Here is a 24,931-nt window from a genome sequence, read left to right as displayed (position 1 = left end):
GCTGTGGCTTCTCAGAGTGAAGAGTTCCTGGATGCTTTCACAGACCTTACACTTCAAGACTCAACTTTCCTTGTGCTTGAGAAATGTGTGTGCCATCTGTATGGCCAAGCTTCACCATAGGATGTCAGTGATGCCCGATACAAGGTGTTCTGCCTAGCTTCATCTTCACTGCCTGAACTGAACGTGCCACTAACATGTAATGCTCTACACCAACACAGCAAGTGGGCAAATTACCAGGCTGCTATAATGAGGCACTCTCTTGTTGACAGGAGGAATGCTCATTCCCCTGTTGGCCCTGGATAGCATTTAGAAAACAAGGAGCTTGTCATTACCTGGATGGCAAGAAATCCAGCACCAGCTCGTATGTTGCAGTGCTTCATGCCTGCAACATGTGAAATGTCAAACAGGGTGATGTTCCATTGTTCCTGTCTTACTGCTGGGATTTCCTGCCTGGGCTTGTGTCAGAAGTGTGAGAACATTGACAAAAAAGCTGCTGAACCTGTTATTCACAATGATGACGTGTCCGGCAAGAGTGATTGTGGTGAGTAGGATGCCAGACTGGGAAATAAAAATGTATTTTACTCAGGGAATAAGCACTACAGGGCCAACAGCAATATATATCATTCATAACAAACACTGGACTTGAAATAGAAAATTCAATTTTGACTTATATCAACAATTATGTCAGTTCATACCAATCCAGATAAATTGCCACTTATAAATATTTGAGTAAGAAATAAAGGGGAGTCCAGTCAAAAGGTTTGTGTTTTACTTGGTTCAGTGCTGTGGCTGAAGAAAACATGCTCGTTGCCAAGGAAAATAGTAACATTTTAGGCATTTTCATAAATTTTATATATTTGATGGATTTTTCTATCATTTCACATAGTTAGGCTGGTGCACAAACACTTCTTTTGAGGGTAAATGATAACATAATTCAGCCTACAGTGAAAGGTGAGTATTGCCAAGAAAAACAAATGATAGGGATGGGGTAATACTTTGACCTATACTTACTACCAAAAGCTAGTCATGGTAGTTTATTGCACATTATCTGTTAGACTGATGGTAGAAATTATTAATGTATGAACACCCCAGTAAGGCAAGAATTTGTAATTCTTTAGCACATTTTATTATCCACAACTACTAAAAATAAAAGATTTTTCACCCAAATTGGCTCTTCGCAATATTTTTTCTTGTGTATGACTTCTAACTTCCTCAGTCCATTCCACCTTGCCTGTAATATACTTCCATATACATTTCAATCATTTGCAGTCAATCTGGGACTTTACAGGGCAAATATTAATGAAATTATGGACAAGAACTCTTTTCGGTATGGTGTCAAAATTGGTAACTTTGTGCCATGACAGAAAACGGTAGGGTTTCTTGCAGAGAACTTTTAATACGAGGCCTCTCAGGTTATTGGCTGTATAAATCTGCAGAGAGTAAGTGGTGCCCCTAGTGCCGGAATGAAACTCATTTTCTAAGCACAATAATGGGCCTCATCATCTGGCCTATGTGGTGTGGGGTGGTAGGTGAAGAGATGCAGGGTTGGAAGACAGGTGCGGGAGCCTGAGGGAGAGGAGGGAATTGGGAGACTTGGGGAAGGAAGTTAGGAGCAAGAGCTGGGATGGGAAGAGAGGCATGAGCAAAAGTGGCATGATGACATACTAATTTTCCACAGGAGCCCTACCTCACTCAGTGCACAGGATGGGTGGTGTGCTGAGAATGAGTCAGGGTGGTGTAGGGGATGAGGCTGTTGTCTGTTGGTTACACGAGCAATGTTAATTCTGGCATTTCCTTCCTTCAGAATGCATGACTTTGTAAACTGAATGTTCTTTTTTGGGGATGTAATTGAATATTTAAGTTTGTAAGGCGCTTAGATGGAGTGGTGGTGAAGACATTATAAAACAAAGATAGGTATTAAAATGACAACAAAAAAAAGAACAAAAAAACCCCCAAACCAAACCAAACCTCCCCAATCTCCAAAAACAAAAACAAATCACCAGAGCTGAAAGAGATTTACTGTATATATGAATCATGCTAATTTAATTTAAAACACTCTAACAACAAGCAAAACTATATGCTTTAAATTTATACTCAGCTTCTATAGACATAAAATCACTGGAACCTAAAGAAAGTAAACCACATGATTATAGATTTTCAGCAATTGAAACAATTAATTTATAGGCTAAAAGTTTCAATGCTAGGCACCTAAGTGGCCTGATTTTCTGTGGAGATTACAACATTTAGGTGCTTAGATATAAAAGGAAGTGTCTAACTTTAGGCATCTAAATTTGAAAATTTTAGCCATAATGGATAAGTCCAACCCCAGAAAAACAACTGTCAAAATCATACTGTGAATACTGCAACAGATAACTTTCCAAAAGATTGTACCAAACAGTGCAAATAATGAAAACAATTATATTGCGTTAACCGGGCTGAATTATCCCTTTGGGAATGAATGAGGATTAAAAATGGAGACTCATTTTTGGGTGAAATGCAACAAGAATTTTGTGATCACAGTATCTGACAAATGACGACTTTCCCGCTATGTCACCAACATTTCAATTTAAATCTGCATGTATGATTTTCTAGAGCATTTGATTGTTTCTCAGTGTTCGTATGTATGTCTGGGTTTGTTTGTGTGTAACATTTCCCTTTCTAACTTCTGGACATCTGTTCTCATATTAGTGGCATTTTCACAGTCTTGAGATGGTCAGACCAGGAACTGGTAGCATGAAGGCCTGGACTGAATATACCGATTGTGGGTACTGGGATTGGTGGGCCCTGGATTAAGTGTACCTATTGTGGTAGCCAGAAGCTGGGAATGGGTGACAGGGGATGGATCACTTGATGATTACCTGTTCTGTTCATTCCCTCTGGGGCACCTGGCATAGGCCACTGTTGGAAGACAGGATACTGGGCTAGATGGACCTTTGGTCTGACCCAGTATGGCCGTTCTTATGTTCTTAAAAACGGCAGGCCTACTCAAAACCATAGCTAAAGGCCTGCCCCCGGTGGGGGAGGAACCACTAAGCCCAGGCTACAAATGATTACGTGGGAAAATGAATTGGAAAACAGGAATGGGAGTGAAGGTCAAAGGTTAAAAATCAGGGATCCAGAAGGGGACACAAAGCAGAGAACACCTGACAGTGTCCACCACTCCTTAAAGATGTCTAAGGAGTCAGTGGACATCATCCACAGAAACTCTATCCAGTGGTCTGATTTGATGAGGGACCAGAAATAGGCCCCACAGTTGCAAAGTGCCTCTCCTGCCCCATCGAGGTTTCTCCTCCTGGTTTAGTGGTGGCCATTTTGGCCAGTGCTAGGAGTAAGTTGATGGGAGATCTCGTGAAATCCTGGAGCCATGGATAAGATGTGCAAGGATAAACAGGTGAAGGGAAAAGTGCAACCAGAACTTCAGTAAAGATTCTGAAGGAGCCAGAAGAATGGCTGCAGCCTGACACACTCTACATAGATATGACCCAGGGTCTCCTTCTTGCCACAGATAGGACAGATGTCATGGGATTCCATGAACTGTGCCAAATACATGCCTGTGCTCATTGCTCCATGGAGGAACTGCCAACTAATCTCCCCAGAGAATCATGAAACCAGAATAGAATACAGACTGGCCCACTGGGGCTCCCTGCCCATTGGATTAAGTGCAGAGGACGCATGCTGGAGATGAGAGAGGGATTCTAGTAGTGGGCAGGCAGGCAGATTAGGACTCTCCGCCAAACAAAACTCCCAACATTCCCTGCTGAATGCTCTACAAGCTCCCCTTTTTGCTCATGACTCTAAAAACAAGTTGATGACACACAGAAGCTGGCTAAAGTAGTAAGGACCAGAGTGTGAGGGGCCCTTGGGTGGGCTTGCAGATGGGTAGGGGAGCACAAGCAACCCTTCTTCTCCTATGTTCTGCATTCCTGGCACTCAGGGGAGCACAGGGATTGTTTGCTTTTGTTCCACTCTGGAGAGCAGGATACCAAAAAGGGAATGAAGAGGAAGCAGCATAGCCCAGCTCCCGTTCCTGACTGCACCAGCTTAAACACCAGGGCTTATGCTTCTGGGAGCAATCTGTGGACAGAGCGGACTGTACACCACCTGTGCACGGAAAGAGTATACTTGCCTGAGACACAATCTCTGGTGCTCCTGCTGAGGCAGGGCTGTTGCTTAAAAGCAAGATTAAAACAGCAATATTATGAGGCATCTCGCAAAGAATTTTCCCCTTTTACTATGGGTCTGTTGAAAGCAATGACATAATCACAGCACTGAACAGAGATGGCAATTAGGGGTAGATGTTTGGAGTTGTGTGTGGGTGTTTAGATACAAAATTTCCAGTAACAAGTCAGTGATTTGTGCAGGTAACTTTTGCAAAAATGTGCCATTATTGTACCTCTTAAGGGCTTCAATTTACCCTATCAATGCTTCTGCTGTGATCACAAATCCTCATCACCTCATTTATTAAGCTCACCTGGCCTCCAAACAGGGCATGTTTTGTGCAACATCAAGCCAAATCGATATGTTTAATTATATAGCTTTAAAAAATGTATATCTGTATTGCAACAATTCTTAAAACATGAAACCTCAACAGTTTGCCTGGATTTTGTTGAGTGAGATGATTCATGATGCCTGGAAAGAAGATCCTGTAATTTTGTTATATTTTGCTGACATTAAGAAAATATTATGCTTTGCATATGTGAGGGACAGCCAAAATAACAAACCCATTATTAGTGTGTGGTGGTGGCAAAGTGGTAAGTTGCATTACACATCGCTATAAAACACGTTTGAGCATGTTTTCAAGCCCAATTTTTCCCCCCCCCCAGAAAATCAATTTTGGGAGAAAAGGAGCTGTGACTGGTAGAAAGACAAACCAGAAAACAGCGTTATGTTTAATCTACTCCTTCCATGTCAGCATCTACTGTTTGCTGCGTGGGCTGATCTTGAGCAGGCTGCTCTGCTGGGGCTCCTTCACATTTCTCAGACTTTGGCACACATTCAGTGGACTTCAGAGCAAGACTCGGCAGCCCAGAGGGGTTCCCTACCTCTGGCTGAGGGGTGGGATGGGAAGGAAGCCCGGGCTCTGTGAGACAAAGAGGACTGCATGCTTGAGGGTCAGCCGGCTCGGGATTACTGTTCTCACTGGAGACTGTGAGGGGATCCTGCACGTGATGGGTCACCATGAATGCTGCAGCTAGATTCTTCAGGATGTTCTCATCAATAATGGACAGCTCTGCACTATCCTGTTCAGTAACGGAAGGGCTTGCATCAGCCTCTTTTCCCAAGATGTCATCATTTCTATCCTCCTCATCCTCCTCTTCCTCATTAGTGAATTTTGCTTCTTTTATTTTTTTGTACAGTTCATTCCTCTCTTCCTGCAGCGCTCTGCAAAGGTTCTCTAGCCTCTGGATTTTCAGCACGAAGCACTCGTACTCCTTAGCCCTCATTGCTTTCTGTGATCAAATCAAAATCAGGCAAAGGTGTAGGAAACTGGAGTTCATATTCATGAGGTTCACACACGTATGTTACAGTTATAAAGATATAATTTGTTACATGCAACTGTTCTTCACTGCAAGGTAGCTGGAGTTCCCAAAGTAATCAAATACAATTATAATCTTCCTAACTAAGTACCAATTCACCCCAGTGCACTGAAGTGTGTCACTTAAGTGGTGAATAAGGCATTCTGCAGGTTCTCTGCACTCGACTGAATTTCACCGAGAGATATGAGGCATAGGCATAGCCATGAATAATCTCTAGCGATAGAAGGATCATAAAACATTCAGGATGTCAGTACAGATAAGCACCCAAAAGCTGTATTGCTTATCTGGACTTCCTGGAACACTGTGTTGGAATTTTCATGAGAACAGGCTGCCTCATATTTGCAGTCCATCTTGGTTTTGGTTGGCTGGAAACTCTGTGAGACCAGCCTCTCTTGCAGCATTTTGTGGACATCTACATTTTCTGATTCTAGCTGGATGGAGAAGTCCACAAAAATGGCAATACTGGAGGTTGCAGCAGGGACGCTATTCATTCTTTTTTCAAACCTCAAAAACGTAGTCCAGGTTACATTTAAGTTTGGGATGAAAGTTTAGGTAGCTTCTTATTTTATCTGAATCAGTTTCCACATCCCTACTAATTTTCTATGCAATCTCTCTATGTAGGGAACATTTAAATCTATGGTGGACCCCAGTGACTTCTATATTGGAAATTAAGCTGAATTAACCAAAAGTCTGACTTTAAAGTGCATTATTTAAAGCACATTAAACCCCTGTGTGGACACTTTCTTTCAGAAGTCAAGTGACCTTAATCTAAAGTGAACTAAGGCCACTTCACTTCTGAAGTTTAATGCACTTTAAATTCACCCTTTTAATTAATTAGGCTTAACTTCCCATGTGGACAAGCTGTTAGTGTATGCACAGAGCCAGACCCAGTAATATCTTGGCCTCAACAGATATGATGTTTTTTCCAAGACCTGACCTTATCAACATATACTGAGAAAAAGGGCCCAATTTTCCCATTGATTTTAGTGGGCTTTGGATCAGCCCTAGTTAACTTGAAAATATGAAAAAAATTGTGAAGTAGGTTTCTCACCTCTTCAATCATGTCCAATAGAGCTTTATTACAGTTCTCAAACCTGGCTTTCCATGTAGCCGTATCCTTTTCCAGCTTCTTCATCTTCTTTGTCATCTACAGAAGCAGGAAGAGAATCACAGCAGGAATCCCAAATGTTAATTGAAGTTAGAACACCATTTTAGTTATCTTTTCTTAAACCTCTACTTATAGATCTGTTACCACTAACTACAGTGAAAATGAATATAGCATTGTCAAAGAATGATGGCTGAGGAATAACTTATAGCAAGAGACTGGTTTAATTTCAACTCCCCAAGCGTTGAAATTTGACACAAGTGAATACCCCCTGCCATTCACACCCACATGCTCCAAAATAGGAAAAATGTATTACATGGTTAAAAAATTATTATACATGTTAAAAATAGTTAAGGCTGTGATGAAGGAAAGTTAATATTTCCCAAAGGAAATCTACGTGAAGAAAAGAGATACCCTGGTGCCATAGACTACACAAAATGGTTACTCTAATAGTAATGGCCAGTTTCTAAACTGAGCACTCAATTCTCTCTCACTTTCTGCTGCAAAGATTACTGTCTGCAGCCAATAGCAGTCTTACTAGTGTTTTAATGTGAACAAATACAAACACTTGATAGGGTGACTTTTGATTTCCTTAGAGCCCAGTCCTATGAGAAAGCTAGTAGGGGAGAGGCTGTTCTAGATTTGATTTTGACAAATAGGGAGGAACTGGTTGAGAATTTGAAAGTGGAAGGCAACTTGGGTGAAAGTGATCATGAAATGGTGGAGTTCATGATTCTAAGGAATGGTAGCTGTGAGAACAGCACAATAAAGACAATGGATTTCAAGAAGGCAGACTTTAGCAAACTCAGGGAGTTGGTAGGTAAAAGCAAGTCTAAGGGGAAAAACAACTGAAGACAGTTGGCAGTTTTTCAAAGAGACATTATTAAGGACACAAGAGCAAACTATCCCACTGCATAGGAAAGATAGGAAGTATGGCAAGAGACCACCCTGGCTTAAACAGGAGATCTTCAATGATCCCTGGCTTAAACAGGAGATCTTCAATGATCTAAAACTCAAAAAAGAGTCCTACAAAAAGTGGAAATGCGGTCAATTTACAAAGGATGAATAAAAACAAATAACACAAGTATGTAGGGACAAAATTAGAAAAGCCAAGGCACAAAATGAGATCAAACTAGCTAGGGACATAAAAGGAAACAAGAAAACATTCTACAAATATATTAGAAGCAAGAGGAAGACCGAGGATGGAGTAGTGCCATTACTCAATGAGGAGGGGAAGACAATAACAGAAAATGTGGAAATGGCAGAGGTGCTTAATGACTTCTTTGTTTCAGTTTTCACCAAGAAGGTTGGTGGCAATTGGATGTCAACATAGTGAATGCCAGTGAAAATGAGGTAGGATCAGAGGCTAAAATAGGGAAAGAACAAGTCAAAAATTACTTAAACAAGTTAGATGTCTTCAAATCACCAGGGCCTGATGAAATACATTCTAGAATATTCAAGACGCTGACTGAGGAGATATCTGAGCCATTAATAATTATCTTTGAAAAGTCATGGAAGACGGGAGACATTCCAGAAGACTGGAAAAGGTCAAATATAATGCCAATCTATAAAAAGGGAAATAAGGAGAACCCGGGGAATTACAGACCAGTCAGCTTAACTTCTGTACCCGGAAAGATAATGGAGCAAATAATTAAGCAATCAATTTGCAAACACCTAGAAGATAATAAGGTGATAAATAACAGTCAGCATGGATTTGTCAAGAACATATGGTGTCAAACCAACCTGATCGCTTTCTTTGACAGGGTAACAAGCCCTGTGGATGGGGGGAAGTGGTAGATGTAGTATATCTTGATTTTAGTAAAGCTTTTGATACTGTCTCGTATGACCTTCTCATAACAAACTAGGGAAATGCAACCTAGGTGGAGCTACTATATGTGGGTGCATAACTGGTTGGAAAATCATTCCCAGAGAGTAGTTATCCACGGTTCACAGTCATGCTGGAAGGGCATAACGAGTGGGGTCCCACAGGGATCGGTTCTGGGTCTGGTTCTGTTCAATATCTTCATCCATGATTTAGATAATGGCATAGAGAGTACACTTATAAAGTTTGCGGACGATAGCAAGCTGGGAGGGGTTGCAAGTGCTTTGAAGGATAGGATTAAAATTCAAAATGATCTGGACAAACTGGAGAAATGGTCTGAAGTAAATAGGATGAAATTTAATAAGGACAATTGCAAAGTACTCCACTTAGGAAGGAACAATCAGTTGCACACATACAAGATGGGAAATGACTGCCTAGAAGGTGTACTGCGGAAAGGGATCTGGGGGTCACAGTGGATCACAAGCTAAATATGAATCAACAGTATAACCTGTTGCAAAAAAAGCAAACGTAATTCTGCGATGTATTAGCAGGAGTATTGTAAGCAAGACACGAGAAGTAATTCTTCCACTCTACTCCGCGTTGATTAGGCCTCAACTGGAGTATTGTGTCCAGTTCTGGGTGCCACATTTCAGGAAAGATGTGGACAAATTGGAGAAAGTCCAGAGAAGAGCAACAAAAATGATTATAGGTCTAGAAAACATGACCTATGAGGGAAGATTGAAAAAATTGGGTTTGTTTAGTCTGGAGAAGAGAAGACTGAGAGGGGACATGATAACAGTTTTCAACTACATAAAAGGGAGAAAAATTGTTCTTTTTAACCTCTGAGGATAGGACAAGAAGGAATGGGCTTAATTGCAGCAATCCCCATCCTTAGAGGTTTTTAAGAACAGGTTGGACAAACACCTGTCAGGGATGGTCTAGATAATACTTAGTCCTGCCTTGAGTGCAGGGGACTGGACTAGATGCCCTGTCAAGGTCCCATCCAGTTCTATGATTCTATGAGGTACTGAGTGCTGCTAGCTCTCCCCGAAGTCACTTGTCACCGCTTGGGATGACTGAAATGCTCACAGAAGCAAAGCCCCTGGTGGTTGCATTACTAAATTCACAATGAATTTTCTGGCATTTGGCAGGGATTCTTTCTCCCTCCTTTTCAGTCTAAGATTTCCCCACTTGAGGTCCTGCTCAGGAGTAGACTGTGCTTTCCCCTGAACAGGAGAGGAGAAGGAATGGGGATTCTTTCCCTTTGTGCACTCCTGCACTGGTCCAGACACGAACTCCTGAGCATGCTCCTGCTTCCCCCTGGAGTGCAAACCATCACAAAATGGGCACAGGGAAGAGGTGGGGCCATGCCCTTGCCCTTTGCCCAGACTGCAGGGTTTGGCTGGCTATTCTAAGGGAAGCAGGTGCAGTATGTGTCTCCCGAGGCACAACTCCTAGTGGAGCACCTTCTGGGACGATCACCTCTGCACTGTTCTCAGAACAGGCCAATAGCTAAATACCACAATCTTCCCTTCAGTCTTTCCTCAGACCTCACTCCCACTTAAGATAACTAGAGCTCTTCTCAATCAGGACCTCAGAATTTTGAGACCCTGGAACATGAAAATTAAGGGCTAGATTCTCTCTTGTGTTGCACTTTGTGTAGTCATTTAAACCACCAGTGCAAAGTGGGGGGACAACTCTGACTAGGTAGCATTTTAAACTCCCTTGGCAGTGGGGTGAATGGCTGCATAACGTGCAGGGCAACAGTGAATTGTGCCTTAAATATTTATGCCAACACTAAACATTTTATGCCAATTCATAAATGGTATTGAATGGCCATCATATGAGCCATTAGGTTAGATTGTAAGTAGCTCTTTATTCTTTCACACAATTGTTATTTCTTTGCTGGAGAAGAGAGTGAAAGCTTTAACTTCCAGTGCTAAGACACAATGGGCCAGATTGTAAACTGGCGTAGGTCTATTACATCAGCTGAAGAGCTGATCCTATAAGTTTCTGTGAAGAGGAGATTGTGTGTCTCTTTTTCTATTAGACATTATATCAGTTGACAGAAATCAGAAATGTTCACAAAGTATCAAAACAATATTGCAATATGTTTGGTCTTCCTGAGCCCAACTCACATCCCACTCAAACTTGGACTAGTTTGTTTCACCCAAGCGTACAGAAATGTCCCAATCCAAAGATAAATGATCGCAAAGGAGAATCATGTGTATCAAATTGGAAAGTGTCAGATTTTAGAAATGATATGTGCTACTCACTTTCTCCATCTCCTGTTTGAAACTGGCGAACACCTCATTGCTTTTTGTCAGTGTTTTCTGAAATTCTTCAAACCTTTCAGAATAGAGAGTGAGCTACGTACACAGGAACAAACAGATCAGTTTCAGAAGCTCCATGCGGGCAAATTGAATGAATATACACCTTATTTTAATGTTAATTAAATGAAAAGGGAATCACAATAATTCAATAATAATCCTTTTGTGCTTGCAGAGCAGCTTTCAAAGCATCACATTAGTGAACTTAGCCTCACTACACCCTGATGAGGTTGGGAACTATATTATCCCTATATTAGAGAGGAATAAAATGAGGAAGAGCAGAAAGATTGAGGCCAATATTTTCAAAAGGATGTGGGAACTGTGAGTGCTCAGCATTCTGAATATCAGGCTCAAAGTGGCATGTGGGTACTCAAAAATTGGAAGAACTCCAAATAAGTAGCTACTTGAAAAATGTTGACCTACTTGGCTTTCCTCAGGGCTGACGGGCAGTGAGTAGTAAAGCCTAGTAAAGAACCCAAGGGCTCAGAGTCCTAACTGCAATGCCTTCCAAAATGTCAAGTGTGGCCTGGGCAGTTTAAGAAGCATTTGTAACAAAAGCATAGTAGACCCGTGTCAGCCGGGAACCTCAGTTGGCAGTAGCTTGTCCCAAAGTGACACATTTCCTGCCCATTTCCATCTTTTCCTTCCCTTCCTTTATCAGACTTCCCTATTTTTATCCATGTGTTTGTGTCTCCTCCTTCACTCTCCTCCATTTATCTCACTTTTTATCCTCTCTCCCAATTCCTCTTGCTTCTTTTTCTCTCTCTTCACTTTTCCTATTTTAAATCTTTTCCCTTTCTCTCCTTTCCTTTTTACCCTTCCTTTTTCCTTTTCTCCGAGTCTTGTTTCTTGTCCTTCTCACTTTGTGCTCTTTTGATTTATTTCCTCTCTCCTCCCTACACCTTTATGTTCTCTGGTTGCTTTCCCCTTTCCTGCACCCCTTAGCCGGGCTCCTCTCACTACTCAACTCCCTGACCCCACCTGCTGTGCCACTTCACAGGGAAGCAGCAGAGTGAATTGAGACGGAATCTAGTCAGCTTTACTTTGTAGCTTGTACATGGAGTGGAGCTGCAGGCAGGGCCAGCAAAAACAGAGTAGCAAGGTCTCTTGTCAATTTCACTTTGCTGTTCACACATGAGGGTGGGCAACAAAGCAGGAGAAAGGTGTTATTACCATGTGCCAGCAGTTAGGGTCCATATTTCATTATTAATCTGCTTTTACTATCCTTGAAAAAGTACATCTGAAATGAGTAATGCCACATTTTTTAGAGCTGGCCTCTGACTTTGCAGGTATGTCTACACAGCAGTGTAAGCCCAGGGTTTGAACTCAGGCTTAACTCTAGCCCCACTTCTGCCAAATACAAATCACACTAATCCAGGGCTTGGAGCCAGGGTCCCAGAACCCTATAGGGGTGAAGGGTCTGAGCCTGAGTCAAGCTGGGACCCAGAGTTCTAGCCCTTTTGCTTTGCAGTTTAGATACAGCCCTACTGGACTCATGCTCTAGGAGTCCACCAAAAGTATCCCAAAATCCCATAGACTGATTTTCTTTGTCCTCTGGACAGTCAATTGGTGGACAGTCAAGTGTTCTCACACTGCACCAAGAACAGAGGGCTAGAGCAGCCACATTTTGGGATGGTGCTAGGAAGTCTGGGTTTTGGGTGGTTGGACTCAGGCCCACATAATGCAGTGTAGATTCTAGACTCCCAGGTTGGGACCCAGGATTCAACAATTCCTAAACTAGGGTTAAAGTTGAATGTAGATGCCCAGACCTAGGCATCTTTATTAACCTAGGGTCTGCTAACTCAAGTTCTACTAATCCTGGGCTTACATTGCAGTGTAGACATACCTGCATGATTCAATATTTGGATGACCATCTTGGCTCAAACTTGTGAACCCAAAAATAGAGGCACCCCAAATCAGGAAACATTCTTGAAAATTTTGGCCTGTCTAAAGTTAATTTTCCTGTAAGAATTACTTAGGTTCTGTTCTCTTCCCCTTTTCCATAATGGGAAAGCAGTTTCCTACTAAAACTTCAAAGAAATACATGATGTAAAAAGATAAATTATATTTATCTACACTTCTGGACAAAAGAAAAGCAGATGATATTGAAATGTTACATTCTGATTCCACAGCAGCACCCAGGAATGTTCAGCCAACAAGACAGTTCAGCTGTCCAGCTTGACAGTTCTTCTTAGCAAAAGAGTTTGGCATAACACACAATTTCCAAGGCAGGGTAGTCCAATATGCAACCTAAAGTTCAGAAGCAGCCTGCAGAATTTAAACATGTGGCCAGAGGCTGACCTCTCCTGTACCTGCAGAGAGATGACTAAGTCAACTAACTAAAAGCTTTCGGTTTGGTTGGTACCAACAACAAACAATTTCTACTTAGCTATCAAGGAAGAGACAAAACATAACCAAATGCTATTTATAGTTGTGTGCATTTAGTTTTGATTTTAAACCTATGTAAAATTTATATTCAGATTACTTGTGGCTCTGGCAAGTGGTCATGGAGACCCTTAGTATTTGCAAATGTTTGATTTTTTTAATGGTGTGAGCTCCCACAATTCAAATGGGAACTGTGAGTCTTCTGAGCATCATGCCCTTGGGATCTGATGGATGGTTTAAGGATGGATGTCTACACTGCACAGTTAATCGAGGCTCTTACATAGGTTTTAGCCTTAACCCTCCTACTGTCCACACACAAAAACTCTGACATGGGCTTGGAGATGCTTTAAGCACAGGCTAGCTTACCTATCTGGGATGCTCAGACTGGAACCCACCCAATTTACAGTGAGGATCAGGCAAAATCATACAAGTGCCAATAGTCTTCCAAAGTCCTTCTCACAATTCCTCCCAAATGACAGACAAGTTCTCTTGCAATTGGCCTAGTTGGCTGGGAAAGAATCCTAAAACATCTTGGCACAAAGAACCACAGGCTATGTCCCCAGACACACCCGGCTGAGTGCAGAAAACAGGGAGCACACAGTAACATGGGGAGGGCTGTGCAGTGGGGATGATTGCACCCTGGCTAAAGTAACCTGAATGGTCAAATTTAGGTGCCAGTCACTTGGGTTAATGATGCAGTGTAGACAGAGCTGTTAATCAGATGCTTAACAATACTAATACTGTTGTAACAATACTGTAGAGGGCACTAGACTGGGAGTCAGGAGACTTTGGTTCTAATCTTAGCTCTGCTGCTGTCTTGAGCATGTCACTGTACCTCTGTTTCCCTGCCACCCTTTGTCTTGTTTATTTAGATTATAAGCCCTTTGGGGTAGGGACTATCTCTCACTAAGGGTACATTGACACTTGAGCTGCGGGATGTAATTTCCAGCTTGGGTAGATGTATGCAGGCTAGCTTTGATCGAGCTAACATGCCAAAAATGTACTTGTAGCTACAGAGACAGGTTAGCTGCCCTAAGTACAGTCCAACAAGGGACCCTGGGTACTCATTTGGGTGGCTAGCCCCTCACACTGCTTGCGCTGCCAGAGCTACCCTTGGGTTTTTCGAGTTTGCTAGCTAGATCAGAACTAGCACATGTATATCTACCTCAGCTGGAACTCCCCCCCGCCCCACCCAGTTAGACTAGTCGTACCCTATGTGATTGTACAATGACTAGTATGGACGTTGGCTCAGGCCTCTACGCAGTACCATAACACAAATAATAATCATTCATATTGTACCTGAGTACACACAAGTAATAAACAAGTAAATGTGTTTTATAGTGCTAGGGTACATGCAGTAGGAGTTGTCTCTCCCCATGAGCATGTGCCATGTTCTCAGATTAGGGAGACAAAAACCACGTTACTGCATTGTGTGGTCCTATGGTTTCATTCAAATTCCTTCTGAGAGTGCACACCTGTGGTAAAAGAGGTATGAATTTGTAGGAATAGTGCTATAGGAAACAGAGGTATTTAACACCATATTGCTAATGAGGCTATTGATTGAGAAAAGAGTAGTGTGTTAAATTAACATGTCTCCAGTGTGATAGTGGCCTCTTTGTAATCTTTGGTTGATGAATGACAGGAAGGACTCATTAGTTCATCAAATTTTCTATATTCACTTTGATGTTTTATAATCAATTTGTTCTCTGACACAGAAAATAATATAAATTAAAGGCCTTGGCTAACTTTTATCCTTCATTTTGTTTCAAAATACAAAGCTAAAAGAGCCAACACAAGCGACACGCCTGGAGAGGCTGTGTGTCATGCTGCTGAGTAGCACCACAGCCCCACCGTGGGCATGTTCTGTGAGCCAATGCCAAATGCCTTTAATCCTTTGGAGTGCAGAGTTCTCCAGCATAAGGAACACTGTACTGTTTAAGGGCCCGAGTCAGCAAAGTGCTAGCACCCTCAACTTCCATTCAATTCAGTGAGAGTTGAGGGTGCACAGCACCTCACAGGATCCTCCCTAGAAAATGGAGTGGTGTCTCTCACGTTATTTTTGCAGCATTCCCAATGGATGCAGTTGTCAAAGTGATGGAACTTCCACACCTGTGTCCCAGTCCAGCAGAACACTTAAGCACATGCTTAATTTAAGCATGTGAATAATCCCATTAAAATCAGGGCCTCAACCCCCAACTAAGGCAGTCCAAGAGAGTGGATTCCTTTATTACTATTATTACCACTTGAAATGCATGTTTAATATATTCTCTCATGTTCAATTTCATTAAACTGGCTAGTGAGGTCTGGCTGATATACAAAACTCTTTCTAGCTGAACATAAAGGCTTAATTAAAAACACTCAAAGAAAATTGGGGACTGACTCCTCAGGAGGCCTGTGAGGTCTGATTGGAGAACCTATCAAATTGAAGTCCATAAACAGTAGGTGCAGAATAAGTTTATTTAATATTTTTCAGTTTCTTCCCTGCTTATTTTAACCTTTGAAAAACTGCATAAAGAACCATATCCTTCTCACCTTGTTGACTGATGGCTAGACTGTCACAGCTCTTACTTGGCTGCACAGGGATGTTAGGTCACCCTACTTGGATTGTGAGTCTGACTACAGGGGTAGACCCGGATCTACACACCCAGTACTATGCACTGTGAGCAATTGGGCAGAGAGAAGGTGTGGAGTGGGAGGAGACCTGGCTTTGCTTCACCTTACTTGCAGGCCAGAATAGTTGGCAGGGTACAGAGCAGGGGATATGCACTCCATGAAAAGGGATAACTACCTTACTCCTCACCCAGAGGGAGTGAATTTTGATGCTCTGAGTCACAACGCCATCCCTGGGCTGCGCCTGGGAAGATGTTGCCCTTTACTGTGGGCAGATTATAAAATTACGTTCTAGCCCATAAGTAGCCCCCAAGTCACCGAGGCTCTGTCTACAACAGTCATTTTCCATAAAACTCCCCCCCATAGCTATAGCCTGTGCAATTTGCCTGGTGATTATAATAATGGAAGCACCAGTGCAGATGAAGTACTGAGCCATTGTCAAGTATCATTGTCACGGTTTTCACCACTGTGTTTGGCAGACCTGCTCTGAGCTCTCCAGGGATCTCCAGCAAGTGCTATGAGGACTACAAGCATTTAACAGTGAATTCTTTCTGGGCTATAGTGTACTATAGGCTGGTTTAAAATTTCTACTAAATGGAGGTAATTCTCATTTAAATCCTAAAAGAAAATCATTATCTATGACAATTTCCATTAGGTATTTCCATAAGGCTAGGAAAATCTATTGCTATTTTCTCTTTTTGGTATACACATCATATGTATCCACATGTCAGGTCTGGTATTGTGTCACTCTGTGTGATGGAGTGACCGTTGTATGTTTTTGTATTAGTTGTATGTTATTTGGCTGCCATTGCATTTCACTCCAGCCTTATTTATGTGATAGTTTGTGTAATAAATTTCATTTTAATGTATTTTTCAAACACTGTTTTATGCCCTGTTCAGCAGAAAGCACAAAAGGCCCATTTGTACAAGCACTCTGTGCTTGGAACTCCCATGGAAGTTAATGAGAATTCTGCGTTCAGGCCGGATTCCAGCAAAGCACTTAAGGACGTGCTTAACAACTGACTTCACTGTGACTCATGTGCTTAAAGTTAAGTATGTGCTTCAGTGCTTTGCTGGACTGGAGCCTCAGAGGGCGTGTAGGTCTCGGCTGAGAAAGAGTCATGGTGAGTATACTGGTATGGGCATCCAACGTTATTACAGCATAAAGCTTTGTGGCTCAGTATTGTATGCACATGCAAACACTTCAGTGTGGTGCACTGTTCTACTACATGCGTGAATATAGCCTGATTCCATTAGTACAGTGTAGGCTTAGGGGGAATACATACAAAGCTTTTGGAATACTTTACCTGGAATGGGGTGCGTGGACTAAAAATGGGCAAACAAAGGCACACCATGCAATCAACTTCACCTGGGCCTGTAGTACAGTCTCCTGTTCCTTCAACATTTTTGCCTGGAGCTTCCATTCTGCAGCTTGAGTCAGTAGCTGTGTTTGGAGCAACAGAGAGAAAATAGTTGTTTCTGTGCCTTTGCAATGATAAAGCCTGGCAGTACAACTACTTTACATTAGTATCTTTGGAAATAGCTGGTATAAATTCCAGTCATGTGCTGCACAAAGAGTCTATCTAGATTGGGGCCATTAGCATGAGTTTGAAAATTGTGGGATGGGGATTCAGTGAAAAAAACCTGGGATTTCAAAAATAGTTGGGGTAGAAGCTCCTATACGTTGTATATAATGTGGCCATCCAGCACCTAAGGAAATATACCTGTATATCCTTTACTCAGCCAGTTGGGTAAAATTCCATTGACTTTAATGGATTCAGGATTTCAATGTTTAGATCATTTTGGCTAGGATCCCAAGTTCTGGCCAAGGTCAATTTAATAGTCAGTGATAGAGAGATATATAATCCAAGGGATCGTATGGAAGGCCACCCAGCATGAAGAGATGGTGTGGATGAATGTTAGTTAGATGGGCTCTAATTTCTGAATCACTTGAGGAAGTATGTAAAAAACATATGTGAAGAATACTTAATTGTGTTAACATTTGCATGCTGCGCTGGATTTTCAAGTCCAGGTCTCCCTTTTTGGCACCTACATGATTGCTTCTTGAGGAATTACAGGTTGGTTGGGTCTAATGGTTTGAAACAAAACTTTGAAAAGCCTCAGGGCCATTTGGTGTCCAGGCCAGTCATTAATTCCCAAAACTGCCTGGGCTTTGATCTTTATTTCTTAAATTTTCATAAGGGTCACCTTGACAGGCATCCTGGCTAGGATGATGAAGAGACCCAAGGTCAGACTTATAGGTCCCCTGCTACAACAAAACAGAGTTAAAATGAAGCAGAAAAAGTAGTATTTTTGGACAATAATGAAATCCTTCCCACATATTATCACACTGCACTATTTCTGCAGCTTGTTAAAATCCAGGAGTTAATAAACTTTTCTGTAACACAAACAAACCACAGAGTGGCTACACAAATTAATGTGCAGTCTTAGGCAGCCTGAGATAATGTGCAAAAACCAAACTGGTAGACACTGAATCATGAAAACTAGTATTTGTATTGATAAAATGTGAAGTGATAATAAGGTCGGACTCAACTCGGAGACCAATTCATAATAAACATATTTAATGCAATGTTTAGAAAAATTATGTTATTATTTGGTATTTGTGTTATGGTAGTGGCCTGAGACCCCAGTCAGGACCAGGCAGGCCCCATTGTGGTATGCATTATAAACACAGAGTAAAGGACAGTCTCTGTGCCTAACAGTTTACAATCTGTTTTAAGGCAAGGTGTAACAAGAAGTATTATAGGCTAGATTTTCAAATCTAGGCTCTCCTTTTTGCACCCACAGATTTGCAAATTCACGTAAACTATATGTTCAAGTACCTGACTGTGCCTTCAAATCAGGCACTTAGAAGTCTAGTATGACCTAAATTACACCTGCAATTAATTGCAGATCCAACATTGTATTGCAAGTAATGACAATTGATGGCACATTGGGGTGTCAAAGCAACACCAACCAAATGTAGGAGAAAATCTACCGTAGGCCATTGAAGCCGTGTGCTAACACATCCTCAGGTTGTGCTAACCGCTAAAGAAGCACACATAGTACTAAATGTTACATTTTTACTAGAGGATCACACTCTTCATTGCTTCTATAGGCCAAGCCTTACAGCCCACGAGAGAGAGCAGTGTCTGAAGGGGCTGCCTGTGACGTGTCAGCATCAGCAGGGGCTGTCAGAGCGATTCCGCCACCTGCAGCACCAAGTGGGCATGCGGTGGGCCTGATTTTCCTCTCACAGTGGAAATCGGGCTTTTCCACTTTCACCAAGATGATTAGGGCTCTGCCCATTGATACCTAGAACACTTCTGGGCATTTTAGAATTGATCGGATGCAGTGTTTAAAAGTTATTATGTTACAGACAACCTCCAGTGAGCTGAGTGTGGGGCCTTGCAGGCTCGGTCAATTAGACAATTTTTATTAGGTGACTAACTTGTTTTCTCAATTGGTACTTATATTAAATAAATCCTGGCCCTGCTGCCTGACCTCAATAGCTGGGCTGAGTGATCAAGATTTTGGGGGGAAGTTAGAGGAGAAGGAATCCACTGGAGAAACCTGCTTCACAATACTGCATGCAGTACAGTGCCACGTTTGCTCGAAGCACTGGCACTTTGAATTTCAGGGTTTGTTTAATATTCAGTGGGTACGTTCCTAAGAAGCAAGAGCACATTTTAAAAATATCACTGCACAAATGTCCCTCCTTGTACATTTTTGTAGATCCCGTAGCTCTTGCTGAGTGAGGTAAAGAGGTTTTGTGCTGGGGCAAGTAAACCATGTATGGTGTTGAAGTTAAGACAAAAAAATTATAATTCAAAGACTAATTAGATAACTATAAGAATAAAAACACTTTATTAAAAAATAGCTTGAAAAAGCTAAAAACCTGAGGCAAAACTGATGGGGAGAGCTCTGCAAAATGGTACATAGAGAGTTGTAAGATAGTTCTGTCCCTGAAAGACTTTTCCAGAAAGTGCTGTCTGTGATTGAAGTTTGCCCTTCTATACTACTGAGCTCATCCTAAGAGGGCTGCATCATAAATGCCTTAATTACATATATTTTAATAGCATGTTGCCTTGAACTCAGTAGTGTGCAAGATGATTCAGATGGAGGACAAGTATAGTCCTGTAGTCTGGATACCAGACTGTGAATGATGAATTCCAGTGTACCAATCCTACTCTGACACTGACTCATCACATGGCTTTGGGCCAGTCACTCATAGGTGCCGGCTTCCTCTGGTGCTCAGACCCCTGCTCCACCCCAGACTACATCCCCACCCAACCCCTTCCCCCAACTCCCACTCCTGTCCCGCCTCTTCCCGCCCCCACTCCACCCCAGGCCCTGCACCCATCCCATCCCTTCTCCCAAACCCCCACGCCTGCCTGCCCACTTCTGCCCCCTCACCACAGCGTGTCCCATCCCCTCTCCTCCCCCTCCCTCCCAGAGCCTCCAGCATGCTGTGAAACAGCTGATCGTGGTGGGTGGTAGGCGCCTGGAGGTAGGGGCAGGCGCTGATCGGTGGGGCAGCAGGCGGGCAGGAGGTGCTGGGGGGGAGGGAGAAGATGGCTGCCCGTGGGTGCTAAGCACCCACCAATTTTTTTCCGTGGGTGCTCCAACCCACAGAGTCAGCACCTATACAGTCACTTAACTTCTTTGACTGAGTTTGGGCTGTATTATTACCAAGTGGTGGATTACCAAATGGTAATAATACATACTTGCCTACCTCAAAGGCAGGCTGCAAGCATTAATTCAGTTAATGTTCATAAAATTATTTAAGCATAAGTATGTATTATTATACGCCCATCCTTTATGATTTTATAGCTAATTGAACCATTTCTTGAACTTACTCTTTCGTAGGTGCTAGTCATACAGGAGAATTGCAAAGAAAATTCCCCTCTCTTGAAAACCATGTACAAAGAATATTGATTTTTCACTACTTCATGAAAACACGGAAATAAGTCCATATAGTCTGGCTAAAATACTTTTGGAGAAAGGTTTTCTAGACAGAGTCAGCAGAGGTGACAACTCTGGGCCTCACATTCTGAGAGGGACAGCACCTCAAGGGGTTCCACTTTCAGCACCTGTTGATTTGACTACTGGATGATACACTCGAAACTCCTTCATTGGCTTTTCTGCTCACCACTGCCTGCAACCTCTACTGGAGACACCTTCTACCCTTTCAGATTAGCAGCTGGGCCCAATTGGAATTCAGGAACATTCAGGGGGATCATCAGAGCCCTATGGGGAAATGTCTTTGGCAGGGATTGATGGGGATTGGTGCTTTAGGACTGGTAGCATGATCTGGCCCCGTGACTGATGAATTAGCCACGCACTAAGAAATCTTAGCAGCCCTGGAGGCTGCATTCCTGTATCTATAGTACAGTCATACCAAAGGCAACAGCCGTGAAAGTTTCCCTCACACTGCCCTGTCACTGTATCACAACTCAGACCAGCAAAGCCAATTATAGTGGTGAAACGGTATTCAGGGGTGATTTGGGCCCATCTTTTATCTAAAGACAGACAGACAAATAAGCAGACAGATTAGATAGATAAGTACGTATTCCTTTTCTCGTTCATGTCGCTCCTCTGCTTCTTTCATCATTTCCTGTGACTGCTCCAACTTGGCATCCACCAGTTTCTGTTGAAGTTCTCTGTGCTTAAATATTTTATCAAGTTGCTGCAAGAAAACAAACTCTGCTGTGCTGAAGTTGCGGATGTAGTGACATACACACACCTCATGCTCACACACGTATGGCTGCCTACTAGAACAAGCATAAAGGCCAAAATACTGCAAATGGCTAGAGCCCTGCAAATCCATGGATATCTACTTTATATCTGCGGATGTGGATGCAGATGTGGTTGTATTGCTTACAATCTTTGTAGATCACCTATAGGATGCAGATCCAATTTTTGTATCTGAGAAGGGCTCTACAAATGGAAACCCCAAATATTCCCAGCCTATTGCAGTTATTAGAAAACAATAGTTCTTGTCATAAGAACAAATTGTACCAGAATTTACTCTAGAAGTGAAACCAAGTTTGTATTAGTTTAAATTTATAATAACAAAAAAGTCCTGGGGACCTTTTCCAATACTGTGCATTAGAATGTACAATATCTACATATAAACTCATTAGTATAATCAAAAAGATTACTCATATCTCAAATGATTGCTCATTAGATCATGAACATGCATAACACAGTTTATTGGTGCTGTTAACTGGTCAAGATTTTGACAGATGGAGCATATTAGGTTCAAACATCAAAGCCAATTGATCCTATAAAGTGAAAACAGAGATTTTAGGCCCCAACCCTGCAAATAGTTCAGTGTGGGTGCAGGGATTCATCTGGACAGAGCTCTAAACAGGATCGGGCCCTTTGGGCTTCAGTCTGCAAGGTGCTGAGCATTCTGGCCTGACACAACAAAGTACTTGAGGACATGCTTAAGTTTAAGCATATGAGCTGTCTTGCTGAGGCAATGGGACTACACACACACACATGTAAAGTTCAGCACGTGCTTCAGTACTTTACTGGATCAGGCCAGAGTGCTCAGCACTTCGTGGGGTTGAGCCCTTATTGACCATTGTTTCCTCCTGGTACTTACTTGTGTTCTAGCTCAACCACATAATATGGGTTTGATGCAGAAATTATTGGGTGAAATATACAGGAGGTCAGACTAGATAATCTCATGGTGCTTCTGGCCTTTGAATCTATGACTCTATAGCAGCCTCTCCCAAAAGAAATATCATCAATGGCCCACCTCACTCTTGCTGTGTTGAGTAAATCATTAGAGCTGGTTGGGAATTTTCCAATGTAACTTTTTTGTATGTAGGAAAATGCCAATTTATGAAACCAAAACTGTCCACAGGAAAGGGTTGCTTTCAACTAATTTCTCGATTTGAAAAAATTTTGAGAAAAAAGTTTTTAAATGGTCAAAAACATCCTGTTTTGACATTTTCTAATAGAAAACTTTTGTTTTATGGTTTGAAATGACTTTACATTTCAAAATTTTAGTTAATTTATTCTAAAAAAAGCTTAAAAATAAAGTCTAAATCTGAACAAAACATTTTGAAATTATGAATTGACATGATCCAAAAAATGTTTCAGATTGTTAGTTCGTTAACATTATTAACATTTTTGATTTTTTTGTTCTGATTTGGGTTGGGAAAAAATTCTGAATTCTTAATCTCTTATGCAATGGATTTATAAATCATGCCACATTTAGATAAAATTTCTTTTTACTTTAATAAAAACCATTAAAGTGCATGTATAGTTCATTCAGGGGATGATCTCATGTGAGATACAATTAGATTTTAAAATAATTAGATGGATGTGCTCAGTCCAAAGTGGGTCAGCATTTGAGACTGGAAGTACACAGTACTTATGTCACCTTTCCTTCTGTTTTTAGTGCATATATTTGGACTGAGAACCACAATGAACATACTAATTAACAATAAAATGTCCCAAAAAGTCATGAGATATTTACTAAAGCTGGGGGAAAAAATCAGCATAGTTTGAAAATATAGGAGCTTTGTTGAAATTTTCTCAATAGCGCTAATATTTACTGAAGGGATAATATGCTATCTAGATATTTTTTTACTGCGGGTTTTATAGTGAAAGTCGTGTCTGCACACTAGAGTCTGTTCAGATGCCGAGCATCTCTGGTTTACATTTTTTATTAATCTGCAGCTGCCAGAGAAGGGTTGAAGCACTAACTTGCTTCTGATACGGTCTGGGTTAAACTGCAATGTGCTATTAAATCTTGACAATGTTATCCATGTTGCACATCACAGAAAAACCTCATGAAGAACAAAAATGACAGCAAATTGAGAGGATGGGGTGGTGTCAATATATCTAATCCTATGCACTTCAAAACCTGCCTCTCCCTTCCTCAAGGAGGCTGCATGCCTTAGTAGTCTCACCTCCTCTCTGAGTTCATACTGATCAATGATGCTTTTCAGTTTCTCAGCCAGCTCTGTGTTCTCCTGGCATAGTTTCATGTTCCTTTCACTTTGCTGCTCAATCTGAGTCTGGATATCACTCAGTGTGCCCTGGAAATGATTAGTGATCTCTTTTCTCTTCTCGTCTTCCTCCCGTGCCCGTTGAAGAGTTTCCTCCTGTTAAAAAGGTGGACAATGTGATAATTTAAATGGGTAACACAACAGCCAGCTTTAAAAAAAAGAAAAGAATTGGACTCATCTGAAGGTTTGCAGGTCTCTTTAGAGCTATGTCTTTCTTTCATAAACCCAGGTAATGAGTGTGACTATAAATACATAGATTGGATTAGACAGTAGCCTTGAAAGAAAGGAGGAAAACAAGGACTTGCATTTATACGGATTGAGTTAAAGGGAACTCTCAAACCAGAGCAGCTCGGGTATGAGAATGTTTATACAAAATATAAATATACTGATTCCCAATATTTCAGCATTACCTTTGCTATGAAAGAAGATATCCGGTAAAAAATGTTGCATCCAAACTGTTTTCTGATGGAAAATTGGGTTTTTGACAAAATGACCATGTTTGTTGGGAGGTGTTTGGTTTCTGTGGAAAGTTTCTGCTTTTAGTTGAAACCCCCAAAACCGAAAAGTTTTGGCCACAAACAAAAATGTTTGGTCTTCATTCAGCACCAATACCTGGATTTAAGGGGTTTCTCTCTCACAACCCAGCCTCTTCTGCTTCATCAAGTAGTAAATCAAACAGCTATACCAGGCTGTGTGTTGTACAGATACAGAAGTTTATTTGCCAACACAGAGCCAAATAATGGGAGTGTTGCCTGAGTAAGGATTGCCGGATTTTTCCCCCACTTCTCAGTGAAACTCTAGTTAGGATCTTTTTATGTGTAAGTGAATGTATCAGATGTCTGGATTCAGTGTTCTAGCACTGGGACTACATTTTTTTTTATTTCCTAGTTATTTGCTTCTAGGGGTATGTAATCCTGTTGTAACATTGTTGGTAGACACACCTAACATGTTGCGACCACATTAAGAAACCAATCTACAAATTGCATAGTGGCGTACTTTACAATCACATAGTATAGTTCAGCTAGCATAGTTATTTATATGAAATCTCTGATTACACTGGACAAGGATAATTTACTATAACCATGTGTGAATACAGCTGTAGCTGACTCTAG

General features: G+C 41.6%; 1 protein-coding gene across 1 annotated transcript in view; it reads right to left on the bottom strand.

Moving 5' to 3' along the window:
- Positions 1–752: 752 nt before the first annotated feature.
- Positions 753–24,931, bottom strand: part of TXLNB (taxilin beta) — a 50,036-nt gene continuing 25,857 nt past the window's right edge. Inside the window, exons 5-10 of the mRNA XM_034765526.1 lie at positions 23,721–23,915; positions 21,359–21,478; positions 17,159–17,233; positions 10,741–10,833; positions 6,589–6,684; positions 753–5,450 (exon numbers count right to left, since the gene is read on the bottom strand). Of these exons, the coding sequence (XP_034621417.1) occupies positions 4,890–5,450; positions 6,589–6,684; positions 10,741–10,833; positions 17,159–17,233; positions 21,359–21,478; positions 23,721–23,915 (1,140 nt within the window). The 3' untranslated portion in view covers positions 753–4,889. The remainder of the gene's footprint in view (positions 5,451–6,588; positions 6,685–10,740; positions 10,834–17,158; positions 17,234–21,358; positions 21,479–23,720; positions 23,916–24,931) is intronic.

The sequence above is a fragment of the Trachemys scripta genome, chromosome 3 (genome assembly GCF_013100865.1).
Source record: "Trachemys scripta elegans isolate TJP31775 chromosome 3, CAS_Tse_1.0, whole genome shotgun sequence".
In the NCBI taxonomy this organism is placed as follows: domain Eukaryota; kingdom Metazoa; phylum Chordata; order Testudines; family Emydidae; genus Trachemys; species Trachemys scripta.
The sequence above is the reverse complement of the archived record's forward strand: the minus strand, read 5'-3'. Positions and strand labels throughout refer to the sequence as shown.